Source organism: Engystomops pustulosus, chromosome 10, assembly GCF_040894005.1.
Source record: "Engystomops pustulosus chromosome 10, aEngPut4.maternal, whole genome shotgun sequence".
NCBI lineage: Eukaryota > Metazoa > Chordata > Amphibia > Anura > Leptodactylidae > Engystomops > Engystomops pustulosus.
The window spans coordinates 53,527,744-53,547,755 of NC_092420.1; the positions used below are offsets into that span (position 1 = coordinate 53,527,744).

At 38.4% G+C, this 20,012-nt stretch overlaps 1 protein-coding gene across 2 annotated transcripts in view; it reads right to left on the bottom strand.

The window, feature by feature from the left end:
* Positions 1 to 372: 372 nt before the first annotated feature.
* NR5A2 (nuclear receptor subfamily 5 group A member 2) overlaps positions 373 to 20,012 on the bottom strand; it is a 77,762-nt gene continuing 58,122 nt past the window's right edge. For both annotated transcript variants that reach the window (XM_072127202.1, XM_072127201.1), the window contains exons 6-7: positions 16,662 to 16,809; positions 373 to 4,180 (exon numbers count right to left, since the gene is read on the bottom strand). In XM_072127202.1, coding sequence (XP_071983303.1) covers positions 3,933 to 4,180; positions 16,662 to 16,809 — 396 coding nt within the window. In that variant the 3' untranslated portion in view covers positions 373 to 3,932. The remainder of the gene's footprint in view (positions 4,181 to 16,661; positions 16,810 to 20,012) is intronic.

A 20,012-nucleotide genomic window follows, 5' to 3' on the forward strand; every position in this document is an offset into this window, starting at 1 on the left:
TACAGCTTTGTGAGTGCAGAAGTGCATTGTATTCTTTGTAAAATCTGCATAAAAAAATCAAAAACAAGATCTGCTTTTCCAACATAAAGTAAAAAAACAAAATGTAAGAGAGTTTTCTAAGGTATATATTTAGATTTAATGGACAAAAGAAATTAAAAGATTTAAAAGGACGGACGCTCCTGGGATTTCTGCTATACCAAGAAGGAAAACAGAGTATGAAGGTGCACATCTGAGAGGTGTGTGATGATGATGCATCTGTTGTTTCATAACAATAGAGGAAATGAGGTGTTTGTATTATAATTGTTGAGTTGTCCCCAATATCTGTCACCATCAATCCCCAACGATGAAAAAACACCACTTTTAAATGACATATTTGGCTCCTTTATTATGGATATATTTTACAGAAAGATGAAACCATGAGGACAATAAATTAGAATTGGAATTGTCTACAGTGGGAACAGCTGTTCCATAAAAATAAACTATTTATAAAGCGAGTAACACAGAGACTGACAGTTCTGTCTGAATGATTGTACAGCTGGTAGGAGGCCATTGCTGGTATTACTGTACATGGGATGAGCTGCTCCACACGTGTTCTGTGTATCCAGAATGCTGCCTTCTGCAGGTCCGGTTACTTATCCGCTCCTCTTCAAGTACAAAATAGTTCAGATAGACATTAATAGTAAGGAAATGTACACCAATTGCTCTGCATTTAGATGACGCTCTGTGCAGTACTGTACTGAACTACGAGCGCTCATGTCTTATGATGGACATAGGGTTAAAAGCCATACACAGGACATTACCTGCAAACCCTAAAGAGATGAGTAAAAAGACGAACAAATAATGAGATTTTGGAATTTTAATGTCTCATGACATCAATTAAACACTGCTTATTCTAATTTAACTGCTGCAATGCGGTTGGATTACAAAGCCCTTCAAGCCATCATAGTCTTCACTCCTTATATGCAAACTAGAGATGAGCCATAAGAGGCCTTCCAGGTGATGTCATTTACCAGACACTGAACTTTTTAGTTACATACCATATCACATCTGGATGGATGTATCAGCATGCCGAGCATTTGGAAAACAAGGGGTCCTCTGCTGTTTATGTCTGCCCCTGATGTCACTCCTTGCGTAAACACTGATCATAAATGTATCTGGTATTGTCTTTTTATACATTCAGATATTGACCCAGATGCAAGTAATTAATCCTGTTCAAGAAACACTCGGGCAGTTACATATAAATCAGAATAGATTCTTTTTAATACTGAAAGCTTTTTATTTTTTTATTTATTTTTTCTTACTTTTTTAAGCTCTACCAAAGTTGCGAAGAAGTCCCAAATCTCTGGTAAACTCTCATAGTGCAAAAATAGGAATATAGGAATGTTATGTCTATTTAAAGAATGAAAATCCAGTAATGCAATGTTACCCCATATTTTACCCAACATATGTATTAAAGGTTTTAATTCCATTATATATTTTCCCTTGTGCTTCTCTTGTCCCTCTGAACCACCATATTTGGTTACTGAGCTCCAGTGGTGACATGTTATTATCAAAGAAATAGTAGATGTCCAGACGAGCCATCGCCGGGGGCAGGTAAACTGAGATAGACAGTGGACAGGTAAGCACTGGCACAGGGTCGGCAGGTGACTGGTAAGCTGACTAGTACGTTTTTTATTGTGTTATACCATTACAACTGGGAAAGCCCCTTTCATAGTGTATGGAAGATATTTTATTGGAAATCTCAAATGATGTAATTGGACTATATAATACGGCAGGACTGCACTAGACAAAGTTGGCAATAGATGAAAATGTATTAGGTATATTGGATATTTGTTATCTAATACACCTGTACTATATGGTTTATGTGTTTGTGTTCTTCGGTTCATATATTTTTCCATGTATTTTGTGACATTTGTGCTATTTAAATACCATGTTTTTCATTTTACAGATATCAATGTGTTTTCCTTGCTTTCTTTACTGAAATTAGATGGTGCTCCTTGAAGTAGCGAGCACCACCTAAACATCTTAGCCAAGTGATGCTGCATACTTTGGCCTTGTAGCCTAGTTTCAGCGCAGTAGCATTCAGGTGAATGGGGCTGAGCTGCAACACCAAGGAAGGGAGTAAAAAGACCACAGCGGTCTTCTCTGTATCCAAATCCAAGAAGACCACTTTATTAATGTATGAAAAAATAATTGTGCAATGTAGTCTTAACCTTATATCTTCAGATCTGAAGGAAATCTACCACGCGGATCCAGTATTTAAAGCCAAACACACTTACATGGTGATGTGTACCCCCCCTGGCAGGATGTTTTCTTCTTTATTTTTTTTAAATTATGCCAAAAAGCCTGAGGGGTTCTGGGGGTGTCACCATAGCCCCTCTGGACTTTTTTTTTTTTTTTTTTTTACAAAACAAGCACAAGAAACTAAAAGAAGAACCGATCATTTCCACGGGGATGAACACCTCCATGTAAGTGAGCTTGGTTTAAAATACTGGATCATGGTGGTAGATTTCCTTTAAGAGGTTTTCAGTAAGCTCCTGCATTTCTGTATATCTGGGTGACAAGTGGAGGTGGTCAGTTCCAAAGTGCCAATGACTCTGGCGTCCCAATGTTCACATTCTCTGTGTTTGAATTATGTTTAAGAAAGTGAGAACTTTATTTTTTTAAGAGATTGATAAGGAAAGATCCTTATTTCTGGAATGAATATGTGGGTCACATCTGTGCAGTAAAGGTGCTTATGTTTATTGATTTCGATTTTTGGTGATTACCTTTGGTAGACTGGTAGTCATGAAATTGACTTTTTCTTCCTCTGCATTGCTACAGTTAGTATGAGAGTTACAGAATCTATTCTTTTGCAGAAAATGGTAAATTAAAGAAAACATATTACAAAATGGCGGCAAATTAAAAGTAGATTGAACCAGAGAGAGAATAAGCTTAAATATTGAAATGAGCAGTACACCATGGGGTTGTCTGAAACTACATTGCTCCATTGTCCTAGTACCATTGTGATGAGTAAACTTCAAATCTGAAGGTGAAGATTGTTGTCGCTACGGTACAACATAGTATTTGTCTTGTTACCATGGGAAGCAGGAATACAGCATGTGAATATTCTCAATACAGATATTGGACGTTTGCTAGCACAACATTATACACTGTACGTACAATTTTGTTCTTTTTTTTAACAATGAAGAATTTGATTTGTGATGGCTGGATGGTTTTTAAGAAAAGAGAAAGAGAGAGCATTTCCATCCCCATAACTGTGAACAAGCAGCCTGTAACAATAAGAATACAAGGAACACAGTGCAAAGTACATAGGAGCAACACAGTAGCTTCTCTTCCATTGAATGCACAATTTTAGCATATTTTAAGGTGAACCCTGGAGGATGACCTCAGGCTGCCTATAAGGATGGAAGGTCTTTATTACTAGACAGTTATACTGAACATCTCTGTGCATTTTGCTCTTTTCTCCTGCAAGATCACCTTGAAACAGATGTATAGAGACTTTTACATGCAGATATATAGATTCATATATCTATATGAAGTTTTTTTTGGTTTGAATTCTGTTTTTGGCCAACCTTTATAGGAAACACTCTGAAATGGAAATGCATAGACATACTATATCATGACTGTAAGGGATGAAGTAGCTTTTCAACAAACTGTTCTCCTTTCCAACATTTTTCTGATCCCTCTTCAGGAGAAATGGTCCTCCCATTTTGCAATCCTCTAATCAGGCTATGATGAGTTCTGGCAGTGTCCTGTGCAGAATCCATTGGGGGATATGTAATGTCATTCACAGTTTGAAATACAAATACCCTGATGCATCACGTATTTACTATTAAGAAATGTGATTATTATACCTTTTTTGACTTTTAAAGTCTTTAAATAGTCTTTGTCAAGGTTTGTGCTCAGATCCATGGTGAAAGAGAGAAAGATCAGGCCCTTTTCGCATGAAGCATTTCAATGAGAAGATTGTTACATGGCACGTCACCATTGAGATGTTTATAATATAGATATTCTTCTGCCTGCAAACTTATTGCACGGATTTCTGGTAGCCGTAGCAAAAGCTGCCCAAATTTGTCTGTTTGCTGTGGGTAGTTGCAGAGGGTATAGTCCAGAAGAGCAGCATTGACTTGTTCTTGAACTCCTTCTACCAGCTGGAAGTTCTCCAAGTTCTTCACGTCTAGAGCACAAATAGGAAAGACATTAATTAACACATTTCCTTATTATTGATCTACCTGAGATACATGATCCTTACCATTGTAGAAGTAGTTTCAGAAGCACATAACCTAACCCATTATATACTTTACAGGCCAAAATCATTCACTTCCATTTAGCTTACTGAATTTACATGAATTATCCTAAAACTCATAGGGGGTCATTTTCTTTAGTCAGTACATTTGTGTCTTTCTTTTTTGCTTTTTCTGGGTTTTGTACAAAAGTCACACAAAGTCGTACAAAACTCACTGAAACGCCTTATAAAATGTTGCCTACGTCTGCGCAGACTGGATTTTATTTGTGCCAAAATTGTGCCATTTTACTATGATTTGTGCCAAAATTGTAACTTTTCTATATTGGATATATAAATATATCCAATATATAAATATATAAATGACCCCATAGGGTATTGTAATGTCACCATGGATTAGTAGCCTGAAACTAATGCAGGTGCTTGGCTGTGGTCAGGATGGCCGTGGCTTAACAGAAGAGCGGAGAGAGGTGAGTATATGCTCTCCAGGAAATCTACCAAAATCAAGCTTGATAAACCAGGGACACTTACATATAGATACATTATGCTAATGAGCCTGAATGGCTCTTCCTGAGCACCACTCAGGCTGTTACACTGTGCAGAAGCACTTCTCCCCTCTTAATGTGTTCTGCTGCCCTTAGAATACAGCAGGAGGAGGAAGGTGGAAGTGTTGGGGGACTGGGGGGAGCAGTGTAAAAGCTTGTGAAGAGAGTGCATGAAGGGGCTCAAGTAGAGCCCTTCTGATACATTAGCATAATTATTATTACCACAGTTACGGTGCCAGGAGGAAGTGGTTTATGATGCTTTATTTAGATGGTAGATTTCCTTTAACCTCCTCCCTTTCATCCCCATCCATATATTAAAAAATTGTATTCCCGGACAATACCTTTAATATAGCATAGTTACAAGGGAGTTATGGAGGAGTCATTCCCTTGCTAGGAAAATACCTATATTATATATTCTCATACATGATATATAATACAATTGTTGACAAATCCAACATTTCAGTTAATCATATGTCCATACAATTAAAATGAAACCTAGTATAACAACTCCTACCTGAAAATAATCACATATATCTAAAAAGCAAAAACTACATAAGTACATAAAAAATCCTGTCATTTTTCCGTTAATGAAGCGGACAGTATTAATTGTTGACCGTGCTCATCTGATGGGACCCTGAGAGCTATAATGAAAGATAAAATAGCTAAGGTATGTTTTCATTAGAAACTCTTTATATAACTTCAATCAAGCAGAATCAAGGATAGCTTAAATGGAACAAGGTCAAACCCTTTAGTGACACAAAGGTTGTAGATTTTCAGAGCCAGAATATAATATATGGTCTCCTAATGAGTCTCCAGAGTCCTTCCTATCTTTAAACCAGAGTACTGCACAATTCATATCATTCCGGATTAATTTTTCTGACCCAAGGTGAATTTAGAAACCAGCCCGCCACACCGTTAATTCTAATAAAATAAGACAAGAAGTCTTGTTTCCATGAGACATTTTTCTAAATGATGGCGAAATCCTGGGACAGGACAAGACTATGCTAATGAACCATCTGCTACACTCAGCTGGAGAGCAAAATGATCTTCACAAGGCACCACCTCCTAAAATATATATCTCTGTGACTGATCATCGGTGGAAAATAGATGGACCGCTGGCCTTTAACCTTGCAGAAGATTCTCATGAATTTTTATTTTTATATCGAATAGACAATATATCCTCATCCGAGGTGAGTGGAGTGGAAGGTTAAAGTGTCACCTCTTACAGGATGATCGTGAATCAAGGACAATGTCATGTTTCATTGGTTACATACAGTCAAGTTCCGTCATATCCAAAACAAGATATTTGCATATGTAAACAAATTTGGAGCGGAATGGCACATATGAGGTCTGTCCTATCAGGAATTTTCCATTCTGATACTGATATATTTCCAAATGAATATAATTTCAGCATTGTGGGATATAAAGATAGACATTGTGTAAGAAAATTAGCAGTGGTAAATTTGGGGACAAACACATGTTGTGGCCACTGGACATCTAAAATGTGATCCTGATGTGACTTTCTAATACCTTGATTAGAAATGAATTGTTAATTATCAATGGCCATTAACCAAACTGGCTTCCTTAGGACTCAATGGTGTATACCTTCAATATATTGAATGGCTCGGACATGGTATAAAGCATTGCTGTTTTAACCTGCATGTCCTCAGTGTTTAGATTTTAAGCGCAGTGAGACAGGAGAGGATGACAGCACACACAAGGGGGTATATAGCAAATATGAAGAATACTATTATAGGAATATAACATAGCGCAGAGCAGTAACTGTCAGTGTACAGTATATGGTGATTTTAATATATAACGTGTTACACATAAATAGCTCTGATCCAGAGATGGCCAGATACAGGTTACAGTGAGCATAAAACAAAGCTCACAAGGACATCGGGTGTCGTACTTCCATGTCAAACAAGCCTTCAATCTAAAATGTTTGCTTGTAAATGCAAAGTTTACATAGTAACATCTTAAGCAGCGCATCCATTTAGTCTCCCCTACAAGCCCTATCTAATCTAATCCGCTTTATTCACTCGGGGACTAATTACTTTTTTTTTTTCATAAAACAACCTCAGAATAAGTGTGTGGAGGGGCCATGTATTTTTTTCCCATCTTTATTGAACACTAGACCCTAAGGTCCTTTTGAATATATTACACGTAGGCAGACAGCAGAGTGATTCCCCGTTTACACACCCGGGCTATCCTGCATACATTATTGTAATCAAGCATTCAGTCTGCTAATTAAAGGGAATATCAGCATCGGGCGCTGCTTAGCTTTCTTAATGGAGTAAAACAAACAGCCTTATTTAGCTGTGAAGGTCGGCAATTGATAACCACTAATCAAATACATCATTAACCCTTTAACAATTAGTAGGCTAAAGTAGGCTAATAAAGATGGCACTGTGTAATAAAAATGGCTTCATCATGGACAGCTACTATAGTTGGAGCATTATGCTGTTCTGGTGGGAATTCACAGATTCCCTGCTTATTCAGGAATATCTCCAGTCCCAAGGCATTTCAATAGAAGGGAGATTGTATTCTGTCCTTTGGTTTCTGTAGTCACATCCTCCTGATTTCTGGGGAAATTTAAATATAAAATCAATGGAAAGAGTGAAATAGCTTAGAGGTAAGGGGTGGTTGTAAGAAGGAAAGGTCTTTGTGGTGTGTTTACCTTTTTGGCTATAGTTTATCACTAAATAACTTTACCTAAAGAAAGTTTCACATTGGTGTTGGTTCGGTGCTTACTTATCGCATTTGTTGCTTTTTGTCTCAGTTGTGTCTCCATTTTGGTCCTGTTTTGTCTCTGTCTCCCCCCCCCACCCCTAAAAATTAAGATTTAATATCGCTTTGAAAACATCACACCAGGTTTTTCAGCCTCATCTATGGAACAAATGGACATTTCATCGATTTTTTTTCTATTTCATAATTTTTTCCACAGACAATGGATCAGTGAAAAAATAAGCCAATGTTATAACACCTATTGAAAACAATGGCTTTGTGAGGCATGAGGCATCAGTGGAAATCACTGCACCATGGATGTGAATAACAATGCCAATGTGAAAGAGCCATTAATGGGAGACGTCAGCCCTCCTGGTATTTCTATACTTGTGTTCCCTATAAAACAATCCTAAGGCATCCTTTCTTATTACCCCGTTATAAGGTGTACCACCCTTTACACAACAAGCCACTCTTCTACAGCCCATAGGATGTAGATAATGGTGGCAAACTTATTTAGACTTGGGGGTCAATTATAGACGCAGCATAAAAAAATGATCCTATTTCTCTAATCCTCTGCTCTGTAACGGCATGAAGCAATGTCCGCAGTGATGCCCTGAACGTATCATGAGCCGCATTGCTCCGATTTCTGCTCCTAATCACAGCTCTCCCTGTAAACTTTAATGCTGCTTTATTTATAACACTTCTCACTGCTCCATATATCTTATAGTATTGCCCCATCTACTGATATCTACTGCTCAGTGAGCTCGCTCTCATTGCTCTATATAACTGCATTGATCCACAGAATTGTTTCACATAACTCATCGGCCCCCTCCTCTCTATAATGTGGTGTTATCTCGCGGTTTAAAACACTAAAGTGGACGATACTCGCTAGAAATGGCGGCATTATACTGACACATTACTTAATGGACAAATAATATCTTTCATGGAGGACTAAAATAAAACAGATGCCCTCAATCTATTGAATAAGATATGATGAGATTTATACAGCTTTACAGCAACACAACCAAGAAATCGGGGGAAAAAAATTAAATGAAATTTTTGCTTTCTTTTCTAGCCACTGTATCCATATCTCACATATTAGGTTACATGTACAGCAAAGTTTCATGCGCTATCCCATCAGAACTAAGGGCTCCTGCTCCTCTGTGTGGGGTAAGTTTTATATGTCGTTTAGTAAACTGAATATACAATTGATGATTACATTTTTAAAATGTGATTAATATGCGTTTCTGATGGGTAACAACTGGGTAACATGGTCCCCAATGTGAATGAATACTATCACTCAGCTTTTCTAGAATCCTGAATAGTCTAGTTAGATAATGATACATTGCTTGCTGATACAATATAGATACAGTATGTCTGACTTTTAAGGCCAGGGACACACAGATAGAATAGCAGACAGATAGCCATGGCAGCTAACCCCAGTGGATGTCATGTACACAGCGCAGAAAACATCTGTAGTGCACAATGGCCGGTGTAGAAGGTTCTTAATGCACAGTTTGCTCATTATTTCTATGGACTTGGGTTTGGTTTTCAACCTTTGCATTGCAAGTCTGTGGGTTAAATGGTGGAAGCAGACCATTTCAGCTGGGCTGCTTTGGGATTCCAGTTATTTAAATCCTTCAGAGAACCTGTCCTGTGTGTCCTTGACCTAAAAGTCCTGCCAGATTTATTCCTACAGAAATTTAATAGCAATTTCATATTTAGGATTCACACAGGATGTTTTAGATGTGACAAATACATTCATAGGTCAAGAGATTTTTAAGTCTTTCTTATATGCAATATACAGTAATCATTTTGGATCCACTCTTAGGTTTGACTAAAAAAAACTACTAGGGCAGCAGGGTGGCTTAGTGGGTAGCACTTCTGCCTTGCAGCGCTGGGGACCTGAGTCCTAGCCCCAGGTCAACATCTGCAAAGACTTTGTATTTTCTCTCCGTGTTTGTATGGGTTTCCTCTGGGTACTCCAGTTTCCTCCTACACTCCAAAAACATACTGGTAGGCTGTTTAGACTGTGAGCCCCATGGGGACAGGGACCAATTTGTCATGCTTTGTGCAGTGCTGCGTAATCTGTAGGCGCTATATAAATGAAGAATTCTTAGTATTATTATTACACCCAAAACTGAATTAAAGCTACGTGTCAGGAGATATCATTCACAATACAACAGAGGAGAATAACTCAAGCACTTATGCCGAAAGTTGTTATTATTTTATGCTGATCACATTAGCTTCCAAGCTAAACTAACAATATAAAGATCATGGGCAACACACCTCAATGGGTTTTAACCTAAAACAAACAATAAATAAGAGGTCACTAAAACGTAGACAGCTGGGACTTGTTGTTCTACAAATAAGAAGGAACACTCCAGGCACATAATTGTCTTTTTGGTATTCTCCATTTCTCGCCTTTCCCCCGCTACCCCTGTATTATAATGGAGTGTTCCTGTAATCACTTTTCCTGTCTGCACCTATGAACACTGAGTTGGCTTCTTTTTACTACAAGTTCCGTAAAGGATTGATCCCAATGTTTAAGGGGATCTCGTTTATTGAGCACTACTATATCAATTACCATTCCGCCATGAATTCACAGTGGTTCTGTTATGTTTTAGGAAATACCCATAAAGGGTTAAAATGTATCAGGGGAATAAACTTGTAGAAACCAAATGATCAATTAATATAGTTGTCTTGGTCTAACAAGGTCACCTCCTTGCCGTCTGTATCAATAATGCCCTAATATCATTACATGGAATAATCCATCCATTAACCTGAGTACTGTATTCTGCACTTGATAGACAGCAAATCCATAGCGCAGTCGGAGAGGCTTCGTATCTCGGTCGCTTGGAGACACAGTGCTGACTGAAGACTTTCTGCTCTGCTTTTAACTCACTTTGATTGCTGTGTCCCAAGGCAGCCCAAGGCAACAACATAAAATTCAGTGTCTGGAGGTTCGCTGCACAATCTACCGGCTATAGGATACACATGTATATGTAAATAATGAGAGTGAGCTCCTCATTCCGTCACATGATAATGCACTCATAGTCAGGTCACACATACTGCAGCATCAATGCCATACAGATCATTGGGAGCAATTATTGGATTCTACGTGTCCTCACCTCCAATAAGAGTATATGCTTAGGCATGTCTTTCTAATGCAATGTTAACAATGACATTACCAATTCATCTACATTTTGCTTTCAGAGTGATTCGTTTTAAAGCAAGTGCTAATGATTTTTATACTCTCCCTTTAAATACTCCACTGATCTGGTGGTCCCTGCCAATCCTGCATAGATGACATAACATTCATCATTCACATGACTGCCGACGTGAGTAACACATCTTTATTTATGGCCACTGAGAATGGTTACTGGCTGCAATGGTCATACGTGTGACGTGTGTGTGGCTTTACCACTACTATCTATCATAAGAGAGAGCTGTATTACAGTGACTACAAGCCCCAGGGATCTGCCATAAAACTTCTTAATATAGTCACTACAGAAAAAGAAAGAGAACTATTTCATGTGCCATTTTCCACCCCCAAATTTGGGGACAAAGGTATAAAAGTCCACTTTTCTAAATTATTGGGATGGTGATTGCTTGAATCTATACACACATACAGGGAGAGAAATAAGCTGGATGTCCAGAGCTCCAATGCGAAAGACAAAGAAAACCTGCCAAAGACTACAGGGACAATTATTTTTTTGTAGCAATTTGTTTTTTTAAGTGCCTGATTTTAGCAGTCTTTTGCATTGTGATTTTATAAGAAGGCCTTCATGTAAGAACAAATGAGTGCCATAGGGCATTGGTAGACATGCTTCTTGTTTGTCTTATTATGCTCCAAAAAAGCGTTGGAAAAATAGAACTGTAGAAGTGCCAGGATTCAAAAGCTTCACCCAAATTGGGTGACAAAAAAAGAAAAATAGTGTCAGAAAAATGTGTTTTTTTGTGGTGCTGACACATAATAAATGTGGCGCACACCATCCAGAAAGAACAAGAAAGGATTCTGGCGCCAGAAAAGACACATAGGAGGACATGTATTATCGTATCTGTGCCTAAAAAATGCCGGGATCTTTCGTTTTTTGGGGGGCGCAGAATTGTTGCGGATCATTTAAAATGAGTTTGCGCCAGAAAGAACAGATGTTTCTGACTATCCCCACTCCTCCGTCTTTTTTTGCCGCATGTGGGCGTGGTCTACCTTTTCCACATTATCCGTCACATTTATGTGTATTTTGTCTGCATTTTTAGGGGCAAAAGTTTGGCACACAATAGACCAGGAAAAAAATGGTCAGAAAGCAAAATTAAGGCGCAGTCCATGTAAGATTTTGGCGCACATCTCATTGATGTCTGCATTAATTACTTACAGCCGTGCGCCACTTTAATACATGTGCTTTCCAGAGACTGATCTCCGATGCCGACAGTCGTGCTTGCGCCAGAATTAGTAAATCCCCGCCATAGTATGACACATAGTAAATGCCCTGTTTATGTTTCAGACTATGACCTCCACAAAGGTTATTAGTGACAATGGTCCATGCAAGTTACCTCTGCAGGTGTATTACTTTTGCTCTTGATCTACACAGAAACTTTTTGGAGTAGATCACTAAAAATTGCATTAAAAGATGATCTTCTAAGAGAATATTGATTGACTCAACGAAAGAGTCAATCAATATTCATAGGCTATAAGAAAACTGATAATCCATCGAAGAAAGTTTAATCTGTCTACCTAGACAGACTCTTTCTCCTATGCTTTACAAAAAAAATAATCTTTTAGTTCATAACACACATGACTTATACAGGAAAAAACATGACAAATCACTGCCCTATGTCTAAATAAGAATGGGACACACACAGACATTTTCTAACTGAAAGTGAAATAACAGCGATTAATCGTGTGGCCATCGTGAGTCCTGGCTTGGTCCGCATGCGGACACTAAATGAAAAGTCTTTATTGATTTTTCCATGGCTGCCTGTAAGTGTTACATCAATAGAAAAAGAAAGCAAAATGTTTCACGCTGAGGAGGAGAGACGCTGCATTATTTGGTGCTTCCGACAGTAAGTTACGAAAAGTGATGGACGAGAAGTACAACAAAACTAGAGCGGGAAGAGAGAGAGAGAGAAAGTATGAGGAAGAGAGGGAAAAGATCTCTGCAGGATAAAAATGAGAATTCTGGGGAATAATAACCAAGAGCAAAAGAAAAAGTAAAAGTAAAAAATGTGATCCCTTATTAAGAGAATTGAAATTCTACAATAATGTAGAAAGTACCAGATGTAGCTACAGGGGTACGAGGTAGCAGTCACTATTAGGTCATGAAGCCTGAGGAGCCACAAATTCTGCTCTACCAAATAAGATGATATCAATATTATAAATGGCTGGGTCTACATTATAAATTAGGTTTCAAGTTATTCCTCAGATAGCGCAAAGAAACCATTGTAGTCCTTTGTAAGCATAGATTGGGCGGATTCCTGGCATATCCTTACAAGGGACGGCTACAAAGTATCCCACTGTACGAACATATAGTGTGATATTTCATCCTGTGCCTCCCCTCCTCGGGATTTCGTGTAGGTTTGGAAAGTGGATTTTGAGAATATATTTATCAGTGAGTTTCTGGATGGAATCCACTTTAAGACGTAGAAAAATCACTAAAGGAAAAAATTCCTCTTATGCCTTCCATTGAAATAAATGGGAGCCAGATTTTTGGTTAGATGTATTATCATCAAAATCATTGGGGTCAATACTAACCATCTCTAATTTTCAATTATTTTTTCAATTAAGTAATATTAATATAATTTAATTGATATTTACAAACCTGGGTGCCAATTTACCTTGCCCTGGGCTGAATATGGGTGGTACTTTCAGGATCTCAACTCTGGAGCAGCCTGCATTTCTAGTGTGGGACAAAAGTGCCTTCCTTTTACTCACGCTTGACACTAATACTGTCCTTTGGTGTACTTCATGCCAACCCATAACTAACCACAACCCACAACTGACCTTTATAGCAAAGTCCAAAAAATAGTCTAATGCCTAACACAACCTGTTATACCATGGCTATGGATCCATGGTGCCACAGATTCTTTACATAATATTGCTCCCTAGTTACTTTGCTGTGTGCATGAACCTTTATCTAATCTTATACAAACCAATGTTCTCTTTACATTCCTAGTTTTTGTTGGGTCTGTGATTATAGTTCATCTAACATTCAGATGATCCTGTCAGCTACATAAATGCCATGATAAACATCTAGTTGGACTGGTGGTGTTACAATAGGGAGCTGAAAGGATGAATCTGCATCTGGCCCAGCGATGTAAACCATATGAGAGAATCAATGGAGAGAAGATGTCGACTGCCATGATGGACATAACCTCAGGCTGCATTCAGATGATTGTGTGCTCTCCCGGCCGTAACCCGGGCGAGCACATGTCAGCACACGTCCCGGGCCTTACATGTGGGGAAAGATAGAGCAAGCTTCGCCCCCCCCCACCCCGAGTATGTAATGGTACAGTGCCACACGTCCCGCCACTGCGTCGCCATAGCAAATTTGCAGCCAGATATGATCTCCACAACATCTGTGTGAATGGGGCCTTAGTGTGATAGCTTCCCTTCATTCACAAAGCAAGGCTGCTGTAGTTGGAATTGGGAAGCAGTCATGGGGAATTTAATTTGAGTTACCCATATAAAGAGTCAAATTTTGAGAGAATTAGATAAGTGTGATAATTGCTTTCCCTGATTTAAATAGGAGACTCTTAAGGGAGTTTTACCAATTTTTCAAGCTATCACCTATTCATTCTTTTGAACCTTTGTAAATCACAGGAACAGGACCTAGTGCAGGGGGAGGGGAGACCTGCTCATTGTAACAGGCTGTGTAGCTATAGCACTGAGGGGCTCTGGAAATACCCACCAGAGGTTTTGAGGCGTATTAACATAATTTTAAAAGTTGATTTGTATAAGGAAGGAAGCCATGGATAAGAAATATAAGAAAATTACAACAGTCAAACAGCATCTATGAGTAAGAGTCCCTATTTAATCATTCTTGATTTCGATGGTATATTTCCTTTAACACTGGAACCTAACACAACCCGACCAGGATGACTATAATTCGGTGTCATGTACAAGCACAACACTGTGTGACTATAAGACCAAAGGAGACTTGGTCTTAAACTTAAACTTAAACTGTGAGGGGTGTCCTCACAGCTCATGGCCCCCTCTCAGAGGTGAGTAAACAAATGAGATGCAATCTAAACATTTTATTAAGCCATTTACAAATACTCAGCACTCTCCATATATTTTGCATTATTTTTCCATCTTGCTGAACAAATAACTATTGATTGGACATAAAATCTCACCGTGACTTATGATCAATGATCTGCTTTAGTCACAAAATGAAAAAATACTTATTACATTGAGTTTAATAAAGATGCAACTCAGACAGGAGAAACTTAACCCATTGAATCCTTTGCTGAGTGATCGATACATAAAAAAAAGCAAGAGAAATATTTACTCTCATCTGTGTAATGTATTCTGCAACATCCTTCCCCTGGACATCAGCGGCTGCCATATCATATTAGATAAGAAACCTTTATACCGCAGCAAAGAAGTTACTCAATTCTTTCTTCTGCCCTTGTATTAGCCCAGGTACTTAAGGCATCTTTAACAAGACGCTGTACAGTCTTATTAGCCTTTTGTCACATCAGACAACCGCATAATGAAAATCCAATCCGATTCAATTAACTGCAAAGGAAGATTCCAGCGTGATTTAATTTGCTTTAATATGCATGCGGGAGGGTGATATATGATACAATGAGAGATTGTTCTTCTTAATAAATAGCACCGGAGCTTTCAGCGGTGTATAAGATTAAATGCTGCAGATACTAGAGTCAGTAAGAGATCTGGATGTCTATAACAAACTCCAAACCTGCATAGAATCCTGAAGGGGGACAGCGGGGCAGATCAATACTGTCCAGGTAATTATTTGTTCATTGATAAAGTATTTAGAATCACATTAATCTCCATCATCACAGATGAATGTCCTTCTCTCGGCCGATTACAGCCTGCAGACTGAATAGAGTGAGTATTTGGGTCCCCTTAAATAGCTTTCAATTGGGCACGCTACAAGCTACTCCTACCAAAATCTCAATTTTTTCTTCAATACGAACAGGCAAGCAAGCTGAATATTGATGTCAGGTAAAAGACCCCACATACAAAAAAAAAAAAAATATATATATATATAAAATAAACTTTCCTCATGTGCAAGGAGCTTTACCTGTCTCACTAGTCTACGCTCTACAGGGAATTACTGGCTCCCAGGTAAATCAATAGGACGGGATTCCATGAGAAATTATACTGTAGGACAAGGGTTTGTCCAGGGAGAAAAGTAACATCAATTCACTTATAGACATGTATATTGATTATGAAAAATACCGAGATGAGATCTGGATGAGACAATGAGAAGGTTTATACATGTCATTCAAGATGCTACAATTGTATAATGATATGTTCAGTAACATAGGGCCAACCTCTTCTATCAGCATCAAATCATCATACACCAACAATACATCTGTATGTGACCTTCATACACTGAAAATGTGCATTCAGATCAAACAGATCACCAGAATGTTATCCCTCACACCAGTAATACCTACTGCATAGTGAATTTAGTAGTGCACACTGTGTGGGAAGCTGCAGATCTTTTCATCATTTCAGGCACCCAGCAATGGGCGGATCCAAGCAGTGGTGGGTGGGGCCAACATTTATTGGTGAGAGGAAGAATACATCATCAGGAAGAATCAAATACACAACGGGTGATAAGTAAGGACTATTGTGCCTGTTCTTAGGAGGGTTTAGAGAAGCAGTTTGATAGGGGACTTTAAGCTGATGAAGAGGGGAAGTTCCACAATTTTGACTCCCCTCTAAAGTTGGCATTTCATATTGAAAGCTATTTTGCTAGAAGCTATTCCTATTGATCCTCCTTTATACATGCATACTTTGTTCCATGTCAGTAAAAGGATTGGATGTTGTATCCTTCTTTGCCTTGACAACGTTTGTCAGGGGACTATTGGGTGCTTTGCTTTGGTCTTCAAAAACTGTTTATTAGAACTCCCCTATAATAAGTAAAATTGAATAAATGTATACTCACCAAGGCTGAAAAGCACCAGGAATTTTAGACATACAAATTCTCTCAGGTCAAACTGCAGAGATCGAAGTTTGGCCACCAGGTCTTGTGCATGGCTCATGAGGTTGTTTAACGTGGTACCAGCCTGTGTGACAATCACTGAGTAATCCACCTGAAAAAAATAGTAATAGAATGTATTACATCAGAAAACTGCAACAAGTAAAGGCATTCTAAATGCTCTTAAAGGAAGTCTACCATCTCCACAATACATTATAATTATGTAGCATGTTGTGAAGAAATGGAATGATTTCAAAAATACCTTTATTATTTCAGTCCATTTAGCATTTTCCAAAATATTCCCAGTTTAAACCATATGCTATTTAGTCAGTTGGTGCACCAAGATCATGTCCACAGTACCTGGAACACCAAAACCACTTGTTTCTACCTTTGGCCGATGCGTCTCTCAAGGCAAATCTCTTGATCTCATGGAGAGAGCAGTGGTCCATAGCAGTGCTCTGGGTACTAAGGACACACCTTGGTACACCAACTACCTCATTAGCATATGGATTAAACTATGAATATCTTGGAAAATGCAAATTACAATGTAATTCTCTACAATATGCTAGTAAGGCTGCCTTTAAGAAGTGCTTTTAGCTTTTATAATAGTTATTTACACTAGTATAGTGCAATAGAAGCCTGGAGATAAACATAACTGATAAAAAAAGAATATGCTATAAAAGTTCTAAAAACTAATTTTAAAAAACTGTAAAATAACATGTAATCTTATCATTATTATTTTTCACTGCTGCACATTGTCTAATTAATTACCCTAACCCTAATATACTCAGGAGAGGCCAGGCATCTCCAACAAATATCCACAAAGAGTGAGCGCACTGAATATCTGCAGCCCCAGCAATATCACTTTTGTATCTCCCTTCCTCTCACCTGTCAGTCAGCCAGACCAAGTTAGATGAATTTTTTATATGTATTGATGGCTAATTTCCATAATTATGTGCGCCTCCCTCCCCCTCAGCTTTCATGGGGGCGTCTAGAGATTCTCATGCAAGATTTGCAATTAAAAATAGAGGCCAATCTTATTTGTAGTTTTATTTTTAGATAATATAGAATGAGGTTTGGAGTCGGTGAACTTCCTGGCCATGACCATAATCTAGATACAAAGTGACTATGTGAGAAATAACTTTTATGAACTGTAACAGAAAATAAATATATATCTCAAGTGGTACCTGCTATATTATTGGTGTGCATATAAAGTATATAGGTAACGGTGCTTATGTGAGGGCTACTCAGCTGCTCTCTTTTTATGTTTGCTCTGGAGATCCTATTTACAAAGCAAATACAGTAACTCAACATAGAGACCAATGAAAAGCCACATTTCAGTGCTATACTCAATAAACCTGTCTTATACCGTTATGTCTACAGACTGGACTTCCTGCACTACTGCAACTAAACAAACATATACATGTCACAGAGCACCACTAATGTCATCCTCTAATGGGCAAATATCACAATGGTAAGGACCCAATATGGATTGTGAGGAAGGAGAAAAAGGGAACTCCTTCATTGCTAACCTTAATGGGCATCTACCACCAGGATGAAATACTGTATGCAAATGAGACTGGAGACTGGAGCCCCTTAGGCTCATTTGCATACAGTCTTTCATCTTGGTGGTAGATGCCCTTTAATATGTCCTACACTGTTGAATAAGGTATATTCTTCCTTATTTACCATTTTTACATGACAAGAAATATAGTTATGTTAATAAGTGTAACACAAAACATGTTCCAGAGAAAGGAGCCAAAAAAAAATCTACTCCAATTTTAGTAAATACATTTTGCCTAAAATACATCTTTCTTAGTAAACCAGACCTTCTCTGTTACTTTCGAGATTTGCTGATCCATGAAATATCTTGGCCACAATATATCATATATCAGTTTTCTGCTGTACAAGGCAGAATTGAAACGTTTTGCCCACGTGGTGGATGCAGTGTTCAAGATGGCCAGGGCATCCCAGTCTTGCAAATTTTTCCTCAACCTGTGCCAAAAATTACCACAGGGTATAGCTGAAATCTAACCAGGTTGGACCTGGCAGTGATTTATATTCTGGCAAATTCTTTGCCACAATAGCTAAGATGTTAAGTTATATTGTGTTGGGTGCACTGACTATTAAGGTGACAAAGGCAGTTTTAAAAGGTTCTATTGCAACTTGCCACCAGATAAAAATGCGAGTATAAGTTAAAGTGGAGAAGGTCCAGATTTGAAATGAAGCGCTGCTCAAAGATGGTTAACTTTACAAATTTAAGTTATCATTGAATGGGGATTGGTATAACGTGCTTGGGGGAAATCACTCTCTTCGTCAGGTCCGTGTCTAACAGCGCACTGGAGTTAGAAACGTGGTGGTCAGATATGAAGGAGCGGGATACTGGCTGAATGGATAGCGGAGCTCGGTGATAGCTTTAAGAAATGTTGGCCACATTGTACAGACTTTCATGCTGAGATATACTAATGAGGACAGCAGAATGGAAAAAGGTGTCTACTATGGAAAGTATGTGGAACAGTATTCTGAAGTTTTGGAGCACTTTTTTGTGTGCTATCCTGGGTTCCAGGAAATGTATGAATAAATTGACAACTAAGGGTAGGGTGGGATATGTCACTGCACATGTTGCCTCTGATTGTTCAGTGTTTAGGGAAAAAAAATCCAGTCAAGAAAATATACAATTGTGATTTAATGGGGGATGCAAATATTGGCCCAGATTTATTAAAGCCCCTGCACCATTTTTCTTTCGGATTATGCACATTTGTTTTAGTGCAAACTGCTTGCACATATATTTAAAAGTGTCAACCACACATATATTCTGCGGCTGCACTATCCCCGACGCAACACAAAATTCTTCACTGAAAGGGGCTTTCTGGTACTCAACCGTGCGACACAATTATCATGCAGTGTCCGACAGAAATGTGTTGCCTGTCCTATGTTGAAGGTGCACCTAAAAAAGTTGGTGAATCATGAAGACCATGCGGCAGAAATCCTGAATTTGGCCCACCCTGGACTATACACAGGCAAACTGCAAATAGTTTGGACTTCTTTTCATAAATGTGGCCCACTGTTTTTAAAATAGATAAGTAAGAAAAGATTTGTTTGGAGGTAATACATTGAATGAGCTTCAACATAAAGTCTGTGACATTTGTGTATCCTTATGAAAACATTAGTACAGTTTGCTTCCATATAGCATTGACCTTTAACCCATCAAGTATGCCATGCACCTATGTGTGGTTTACCCTTTGCCTCATTATACATGTCTCAGTCGTTAAATTATTTTTCAGATGGACCGCCCTTTAACCCTATAAACACGTCAAA